Source organism: Opisthorchis viverrini (assembly GCF_000715545.1).
Source record: "Opisthorchis viverrini unplaced genomic scaffold opera_v5_448, whole genome shotgun sequence".
Lineage (NCBI taxonomy): Eukaryota > Metazoa > Platyhelminthes > Trematoda > Opisthorchiida > Opisthorchiidae > Opisthorchis > Opisthorchis viverrini.
The window spans coordinates 264317-274680 of NW_008752106.1; the positions used below are offsets into that span (position 1 = coordinate 264317).

The following is a 10364-nucleotide window of genomic DNA, read 5'->3' on the forward strand; positions in this document are numbered from 1 at the left end:
ATAATATAATGAAATATAATATAAAAACACAATGCAGCCAACAACTAAGGATTGAAAATATTAGTCTTGCAATAAATTGCTACGTCCTAGCGTTTGGTGTAAAAGTCGTTGCAGTGTTCATGTGGTGTCCTGTGTCTAACAAACGGTCATGATCCGAGTCTGATGGTGCTTCGAAACCTCACGCATAGGTTAAAGTAATGGAGCGGCCTGTGATGAAATACAATACATGTCCTTAAACTGGACATATCAGAAACGGGTCCTGTGATTGGTTGGTATATGCCGCGCACGGTTTGAGAAAAAAATGACGGGGTCATTTCCCTGTCGTGTGGCGTGAGCGGACAACTAGAAACAGCCACTAACACGTGACTGTGTACCGTCAAGTGTCTAGATAAGCTGAGTAGTGCCACTACGCCCCACAGCATCTGATTCGCTTGGCTTTTTGGAGAAGCTTGGCGTTTTGTGTCAAGCTCTTTTTCAGTGGATTTCGATCGATTTCACTCCATAGCATTCTGCTGCCAACACCGATTTCATTCACCTCGTCGTGCTTGTAAGTAGGCTCAGTATCAGAAATGACTTGCTTTGATTGGGTCATTCTCGAGTCTGGTTTTACAAAACAGTTGAATTTCTCAATCCATATTCCTAGTAGGAACCGCGACGGTTAGGAAAACGCCAATTCGTCCGGAGCTAACAATCATAATCTGTAAAGCCTGTGTTTGAACTGAGCGTCCTCGACGTGTGTGGCTATCGTTGTGCTGTCCAAAGGTGTGCTGCGTCATTTATTTGTTTATCGAACAACTGTCTTGTTTATATTCACCTACTTTTCGTCTTCATTATTGGGCTGCATATATTTGTATTCCCATCTGCTTGCAAGTGAAGTTACATTCGAGGTTAGTCCATAGTTTTGTTCACTTTGTTCTTTTTAACATGTTATTAGACTTCGTTCATTAATTGTCTCGCGACTTTGCTATCCAAATGGTGATCGCAACTGTTTCGAATACGCGTGAAGTCGGTGGTTGTTGCGCGTGCAGAACCCATAATGAAGATATATTTAGGTTGAGCCAAGTGCGTCATCCCGACGTAGTTAGGCTCGGTTATTTTGCCGACTTTCCAAGCATCCTGTGTCCGACAAAAGAGGAATGTGTACTGTGCACGTACTTCTCCACACCGGATAGCTGATATACGTTGCGAGCGGTAGCCAACTAATCGATATATTCCTGCGAGTCGTGGGTTGCCACGAGGATCATGTTACATCACTTCTACAGCAAACGTTAGCCTCAGGTTTTACTGAAAGAAGGAAGTCCTGGCACGCACCACCCTCCTTAAACTCAGTAACCAGGGGAAGGGAAGCCAAACAAGCTTGCTGGATTTAATAGATTCCAAGTAAAAAAACAGTCGCCCACAAGACATAAATCTCCAATGAAATGTCATCGAGAAGGTAAGTGTTACTTCAGTGTCACTGTTTATGGAACGCGGATGAAACAGTCTTCAAGGTAACACATCCTCAAGGAAAGGACGTGTTTGGTCACTAAACAAATCAGGCGGATAAAAGAGCATTGGGGTACTTGAAACCGCAAATAGTTTGATTAGGAGAGTGTTTTAAGGCCTCCTAATGCGAATAACAATCCACAAACTAGTGAGGAATGTTCTATGCTCTTTGTATTTCAGTCCAGTCTCCAGGTGATTCATAGCTAGTCGAATATGCATTCGAGTTTTGTCACCAAGTGATCATTGTTATACTGGGAAAATTAAACTTTCAAACAATTCCAGCCTTCCTGAACTTTCCAGCTTCCATTCGAAACGTAATCACGAAGTTACCAGTGAAAATTATTCGACCCACATAGTATATAGTTTCATGTTCGGCAACGATGAGAGCGAGTCATACTATACTATCTAATCCAGTGACGTGAGTTGCTTATAACGCCAATCTCGGTCTAAAGTTGTTTGCTTCGTAAATGAGATATTGGTCAAACTTTTAAACATGCACAAGACACCCCACTTTTGGAAATGCCTCTCGTTGACACCAGCGTAAGTTGCAGATGAGTGTAGTTCACCATTTGCGCACAATTTGGTGCTCAAGTAGAATAGAAAGTTGACGGAAACTCGGGGACCCACGTCTACCCTGTGAGAGACCAAGAAAGGTCTGACCGATATTAAGTTGCGGAATGGTTTTCAGCAACCTTATGAGTAGTATGTTCTGTCAGGAGTAGTAGGAAATGTCAAGTTTGTTGAATTGATCACCCATTTGATTTTGCTATATGATGAGTGATATTGGTGAGTATTTGTCTCAGCTCTACTGGTCAGATGTTTGTTTTGATCTACGTAAGTCATTCTGGCAGCGTGTTAGGTTGTGCTGAGCATCCAGATGAAACCCCATACGAACGGTGAATTCACATTACTTTATTATGTTACTAATGGATGTTCTGACCGTGGAGAGACGGTGGACAGATGGACAGGTCGAATACTATAAAGGTAACGGCTCACCTATCTGACCTCATCAATAGTAGGATAGTGTTCCGCTAGTTTCTGATCGAGAACCTGTGGGGCATACCACCACGCCGTTTGAAGGCATACGAATCCAAAGCTGAGTGTGTGGCTATCCTGCAACGGTTACGGAGAATTTCTATGGCAAAGTGTCATCCCAGTAAACTACAAAAGTTCCAAAGAATGGAACGGCCAGTGGTGAGTCTCCACATGCGATTATACCTTTGGACATTCATCGTGACCGTATTTTTTAGCTTTCTGTTTATATCATATCGGTTCCTTCCGTTATTTTCTTCGGACAAATTCTGGGTATTGTTTCCAGAGAGAACTCCTGAACTTCTGATGAAAGGTAGTTAGTGCATCTACATGGGTGTTTCCAAACAATTGTGGTGAGATATAAACATTGTAGGGGAAGAGCACTTTAGCCGTTTTCCTTAAAGGGACCACGCCTAAATAAGGTCAGCATAGAATTTCGTACACAAGTAAAAAGTAAAAGTATAGAGAGTAAAATCTAATGCACCTTTTGGTGCTTCAATCTACGATGGAACAATAAATGGTTTAGTGAAAATATACAAGAATGGCCCCGCGAATATGAAGCGATAATACGGCGGTTCGTCCTAAATAGCACGACTTGGGAATATAGCCATTTTACGAAGAACCTTTGTTTAAGACAACTCTGTGGAGGTCCGGTTGGTCCGGTCTAACTCATCCATGAGTGGTCTCCCTGAATGCAAGCAGTCTGAGCTGTACGACGAGGCTTATCTTACCTGTGAAGATTCACGCAAAAGAGGCTGTCTCCGGGTTATTTCATTTGGCCGAGGGAACCATAGAAGAAAGTCTTATTTTCTACGAAGTGTCACCTGGCCAATACCGTACAAATGCATATGATGTTGGACAAAAACCACATAAACGGTAACTGGTATTCACGGGTGCGACGCATGGGGAAGGTTGGGCACACCATTCATTGCGGCGGCTGTAACCACCCGTAAATGTCTACTGATGAGTAGTTGGGATTATCAGCCATTTGTCACGTGGTCCGGTTTGAGTGCAGATGGCCTGATGATCACCTGACCCGACTACAGCTGTTGAGCCGTCTTGAGAAAGCAGATATAGCGTCATGGTTACTACTACGCCAATGGGAAAAGATGGAAACTTCGTCCTAGAAGAGATCACTCAACCCTGAGATTAGTATGTACTACTTCCTGACTATGATGTGAACAAAACAGCGATTGTTTCGGTAAACAGCCACTGAAAATTGGAGTTGTTCAACACGTCTTGCCGACTCATCATAATGTGTCTCATCCTATGCGCAAAAAAAACATTAGTTACCCCTGTAGTTTCATTTCAGCTGACTTGGACGATAGTCCACATTGTAGCAATCTGCTGGAAAGCGCTGCATTTGGTCTCTTTACGTTACCCCGATGTCGCTCACTTTTTCGTGTCTGCTTTTTGTCCTCGAAAACCATATGGATAGCGGCTTGCACCAGACGAAGAGACAACTTGCCGTGTTGCCTGAGCGACCGAGATAGACCAGTCACCAATGCTGTCCTAAAGCTCTTCCACGCCTTCTCACATGACCGTAAGGATCACATGACTGGGGTGATAGACGCATGACGGCTTTGCCACACACCTCACAATCAGGCTTGAGCGCATGCGGCAAACAAGAGATGGAGTGTGAGGTCGAAAATGGGGTACGAGAAGGTAAAGGACAGTCGTCCTGTAATCAGAGCGGAAAACACGAGGCAAAGTTCTCAACCTAGACCGCAGCTGAACTCGATAATGCCTGCATTTTCATTGCGTGGCAAACGTAACTTGTTCGGTCATGATCGATTTCGCCCACGTGAACTGAGAGCAGTAGCGAACGGAAAAGCGCGCGTCTGATTTGGAAATGAGAACTGTTCAACGCGGTAACAATAATCGGCGTGCCGTTCGCGTTGTGCAGGTTGTTTGTTATGAGGCGAGGAGACGTAGTCAGACAACCTGAGCATAGGTATTTGACATGTTTACTAAATACAGACCAGATACATGTCTTTAAGTTATGAAATTGTGAACAGAAAGTAGTCCCATGATGCAGCCCAAGGTTTATTCTGTGTGACCTTTCGTTTCTCCATCTGCGGACACGTGACCAATGGACGACCGCAATTTATCGAGACTACGAACTAAAACCGAATTTTTGTCCATTACAATCTGTCATACTTCCAAAAGTCCCATCCCTGGAGAACGAATTTCCCCCCAAAAAAAGCGACAGCAGCTATCGATTTCGTTTAAGTTGGCCCTGTTAACAGAAATTCATGAGAATTCAGATGTTCTATTTGCCTTTGTGAAATCTGAGATTTCGTTTTGTTGTATACTTTGGTTTACGTGCCAGATTACGCGAAATCGGGGCTCTTGTGGGTGGATTCTATGTTTGCTAAACAGTACCAGAAATCGGGGCTCTTGTGGGTGGATTCTATGATTCCTAAAAGGACTAAAATTGGTCGGTATTGTGGACCAAACAGTACCTAGTAAATATGAAAGATATGAGAATTTTCAGCAAAGGTTTCGTCCACCAAGTGAAGCCAATCTATGCTGAAAGCTAAGAAACATTGTCTAGCAGTTTCATCCTTGTCATATCACTAAACTCCAGGCGATTTCGAACCCCCGACTTCTCGTTGAGTAGTTGAAGACTGAGGTTTTCACCAGTGCGTTTGGCTCTCACTTCGACAAAACAGCATCACCCATCTTTGTAATGTACTACTCTTGAGGTTGCTGAAAATCCGTCGACATCCCACGACCGGTTTCGCCCTTTTTAGGGCTCATCNGCGCAGTCCCCGGGTTTCCGTCAACCGCATGTTCTACTTGAAATCAAATTGCACGAAATTAGCGAATATACACTCATTTGCAGGTGAGTCTCCCGAAAAACCAAATTAGTTTGCAAATGAGCATCACCCATCCTCACTCCCAGAATTCACATCTTGTGGTCACGTGTTGACTGGATCCTCGAGTGATGACTTCTCAGATGAGAGTTACTCTTTGGCCATGTGACTTATTCTGTCTACTGAGTTACTTGAGAATCTTTGAGAATGTCCTATTTGTGTTCAGCCATTGTAATGTACTTTAAAAGCTCTGCCGTTACATCAAAAGTTTACCTGAAAGGTTTGCTTGTGGGAATTCAAAGAGCGTACTAACTTACTTTTCAACTTCTCAAGCTTGTCTCGAGCGTTTTGGACGGCGTTCCAGCTGACATTTTGCGCTTTGGTAACTCGATCAAGCAACATCTGAAGTTGTTTGAACTGTGGTTCGACGTTTTTGAACCGGGCCTGCTGTTCATTCATAGCCTGACGAAGTTGATGGTTCATTTGGCGGAATCGATCCACCGTGTTCTCCAGTTCTGCGGCGGTTTGATTCATTTTAGCCTGGAGCTGTTTGGACTGTTTTTGTTGGGTGAACGATTGTGAGCGGGTGATTCAGTTTGAGTGGATGTTTGGGAGTAAATCAGGGAAGTTACGAATAGATTAATTAAAAAAACGAAAACGCGATGGCGTTTATGTGAGTTTTCTCCAGACTAATCTATTGGTGTTACTAAACCAGGAAACATTACCGTTTGCAGTATTTATAGAGTACACATTCACATTACTCTCGTTTGGACGGTTCCTCTCACGCGCTGATGCATTCAATCTGACGAGTCCACACCAAAGACGGAAGCGTTGGATTCGAGTTTCATTTCAAGTTGTCAGGCAAACTAATAACATCACTCATGCGACAACACTTTCGTCTGCTCAGAAGTACAGAGTCCAAAGTGCGCTGGTTGAGCAGTCGTAACATCTTGTCTTCGAATGTTAAATGTCTACAGTTCAGACCCCGGCACTGCATTACTCAAGAGCTGCATATGAGCTTCCATTATTTTCATAGGGGAAACTACTCACAAGGTTCCTGAAAACTCTTCAGCAACTTTGTGAGTGGTTTCCTTTATGAAAATATACTGCGATATTTCGAATATCGTGCCAACTGAAACACGAGGCGACCTGTGTGCAGCACTCTCAGTTGAGTCTCGTAAAAACCAAATTGATGTGCAAATGAGTGTATTTCTCGAGAAAAGCCTTCCCTTACTCATTAGGACAGAAAGTGATTTGGAAATGAGTGTATTTCTCGAGAAAAGCTTCCCTTATTCATTAGGACAGAAAGAGTACTACTCGGAATAGATTGGTGTAAACTTGAAAATACATGCTTATTCACATGTTTTTCAACTTGTTTCATATTGTGTCTGTTGTACAAGCAAGCCCGGGGTCCCCGTGCCCAGCTGAACTGAATATATTAACAAGCACTGTCACCTACATCAAGGCTCTATTCACTACAGATTTGCCGTGTATGTAGTCTGCTCCGGAACATGTACTACACAGCACCAACTTGGTTGTTCGTTTCACATTCATTCGGAACTTATAAAGTAGTCTGGTTCCTTTTTCCGTAGAAAAAAGTGCTGGGCATCAGATCAACTTGTGGGTTCTGTGTGAGAACCACTTTCTGCATTCTATGTGTGGTCATGCCCCTTCGGCCGAGCAAGATTTCAGAAGGAAACACACAAAATTATTGAGGATCTCCGTGGAAATCTCTTCGAGTTCTGTAGGAACGCCCAAGATTGCGTGCGCACACGCTTCAAGTTGAGGTTGAACCTTGTTTTAATGAACTCAGACCGCAACTTACCATAGCAAAATTTGTAGAAATGATGTTTTGATGAAGAGGTCAGCAATTGATGTGACCGTCAGGGAAGCGATAAAAACAACTTGTTTGCTCGTGTTTTCTTATACACCATAATCTACATAAATAACGCTGTGCGTTCTTTATGAGTCAAGTAGGGCTACAGATGATCCATGGCAATCAATACTGTGCAGATGTAGTGCGCTACTCACAAGGTTGCTGAAAACCCTTCAACAGTCCACGACTGGTTTCGCCCTTCTTGGGGCTCAACATTCAGTTGAAGAAGAACATCATAAACATGACATTCAGTTGGGTCTTCCGTGAAAACCAAATGGGCATACCAATGAGTGCATTTTACTAATCAGTGCTGTACTTTATACTGGAATGAAAAGTAGTGTGATTAACTTCGACAGGATACTTAAAGGACGACATCTTCATCGGGAGACTAATTTGTATCGGAGAGTCTGGTGTAATAATGAAAGAACGATGGTGTTCACACGCAGCACAAGGCAATATGCCTTTTACTACTTTCCAGTTGGTAAAACGGACAAGTTTGTTTTGTTATACTGGCAGATTTGGTCGACCACAACGTACAATAACCTCGAGGACGACAACCCTGTCCGTAATATAACGATATAAGCAGTTTAACTTGCCCAGTTTGTAAAACATTCCTCTGATTGATTTCTCGTCGTCAGATCTCATCCAACCCTTCGCTGGGTCGAGAAGTAAGCATCGTGCAGCTTGTGAAATTAGTTTAGCTTGAGTGACGATCGATGCATATGCTGTATGTGGTGCTAGGCAGCCATCCACGCTAGGTGCTTAAGCACTGTCACTCAGTCTACTATGCTCATCGGAGTACTTCTTTGCTAATAGATGAAATGCTGCTAACATGTGTTCTTGTCTCATTACTCGAGTCGCGATGCGACTTCTTCTCCAGTCAGGGAGCAAGCTCTCCTCTGCTTGATTAGCCGTTGTCCGGCCATCTTTTCTGACCCAATTACACTGTTTCACAGCTGATCTAAATGTGATTATGACCTCGACATGCCATCGAGTTTGAGGACAAATCACCTTTCACAGCTGACCTACTGCTGTGTTAGGGAAAGCAAGGGTGATGACACAGGCAAATCAAAAGGCATTGTACAGTTAGGAGCCTCAGGCAGGTTTCTTCTTGAGGAATTGACGCTCATTCGCCGGCTAGCTACTTATTGTGATGAAATAAACTACCGCCACCGCACACCTCACATGACAGAGCGCTGTTATTATCAGTGCGGCTAAAAAGGGGTTCTTCGATATGACAAGCCGGTTTCAGAGCACGGATTGCCTTACTTAGGCCTGGAAGACGTTGAAATCGATTGACTCAAAGCCTCGGGACAAGATATAAAGAAACCACGACAAAACATCTAGATGGGGGTAACTAACGTTTGAGAGGGGTACCGCTCTGACAGAGTACAGCCAAACGTTTTGCCCAAAGACATCACCTTAGGTCGCACGAGCAAATCAGTGATATATGCTTCGGGAATACAGCATCTCCAAGTAAAGGGGGTACTCCAATGAAGAGTTATCTTAGGTTACTGAAGAAAAGACGACGTCCACATGTGCTGGTGCCCGAGTATGAAAGGACACAATAACCGACTCTTCTGCGGTGATTCGAAATATGTGTAGTTGGACTAATCAGAAACGCTTACCGTATTCTTTGCCTCTTCCCAGCGAGCCATCACCCCCTCGAGTAGCCGAACCTCCTTGCGCAAATCTGGGATGTTTTCAATCTTGGACTTGGTTTGATACACCAGATCACTAGCTTTCTTTAGCTGTTCATTGGTTGCGTCAATGTTTTTGGTTAATTCATTGTGTTTTGCGGTGAATGTTTCACTCCTTGGGGAAGAAATAATGAAATCTTATGGAAGATTAATCAGATGAGAGTTGCCTAGGAAAATCTATTTTAAGAGGTTTGTCATGGGGACAGCTGCTCACGAATATCCGTACACTTAGTGTAAAAAATCGTTCAGCTGTAGCACCCAATCGGTGCCTAGCTGCAATGCCACCAGAAGGAATCACGAGGGTAGGGATACGGCAGTATCGGAATAAAGAGTGCATAGATGACTCTCAGAAGTTTAACCCTCTAACGAGCTTCATTTACAACAAAAAATATCGTAAGAAGCAATTTGTGTACTCCACTAAGAGAAGCATTTGGGCGGAGACCATTTTGCATTTCTAATCGGTGCCGTTAAATTGACAAGTGTTTGAGAACAACAACCTTAACTGAACCGATTGAAATTCATCAGACTGACTGATAACATTGTCACACTGTGTGAGTGGCGGAGAAAAACCACTGTCATCCTCTTCACCCAATGAAACCACACAAATAGATACAGGCTACTCTCATAGGAACTATTTATTCAATTATACAAAAAGGTTAGTGGCCACCAGCTGTTTGCACTGCCTTCCTAGAAGAAAAAATGAGCAAATTCTTTATGTCAAGGGCTAGGCACCTTTCTGTCCGAAGGCGAGCCAGCTATTGATCAACAAAAGGCATCCCCTGATTGGTGGGAGTGTGGACCAATCAGGATCAAGCATTTGCATCTCGGCGCATCCCGTCACATTAAGAAGATTCTAGCACAGCCTTGTGGAGACTTGTGTGATCCCCCTATAACTAAGGTTATAACAAGCTTACTTTGTTCCCTTTAAGAGGCCGTCTTAAATTACGGCGCCTTTTGATACACCGTAGTGTGTATAATATGAAGTAAAGGGCCGACGTAGCCGTTGCAATACTGTTTGTAGGACATCACACTTTCCCCCGTTTTTTAACCAGTGACAGCTCCTTGTGAGAAAACTGCTGTGCACTCAGGATGTCTAATCTCTTGATCCATCATTCCTATAAAGAAATTCGCACGTATAAAAAACAGTCCGCCTATCCGCTGGGGATCACCTTTGTTCTCAAAGGATTTAAAAACAAGGCAGCTATTTACCCGAAAGCTATCACCGCTATGGGAAAATGCGCATCAAATGTTGGGTCAAAGAACACCTTTAGAGCACACTCAGATAGGTGACGGCTCATTCTGACTTGCTAAACGCATTGTGATCTGTTTTCAACCCTATTGATCAAAATGACAACAACGTACTGTTACATACATTCTCTGTTCATCTCTATGAGGAAGGTCGGATTCCTGAAAGCAACCTCAGAACGCCCGGAACCTACTGCTCCACCAAAA

At 43.5% G+C, this 10364-nt stretch overlaps 1 protein-coding gene across 1 annotated transcript in view; it reads right to left on the reverse strand.

Moving 5' to 3' along the window:
• Nucleotides 1-10364, reverse strand: part of T265_15345 (hypothetical protein) — a gene marked incomplete at both ends in the record, with an annotated part of 90174 nt that overhangs the window by 17010 nt on the left and 62800 nt on the right. Inside the window, 2 exons of the mRNA XM_009177672.1 lie at nucleotides 5654-5891; nucleotides 8841-9027. Coding sequence (XP_009175936.1) covers nucleotides 5654-5891; nucleotides 8841-9027 — 425 coding nt within the window. The remainder of the gene's footprint in view (nucleotides 1-5653; nucleotides 5892-8840; nucleotides 9028-10364) is intronic.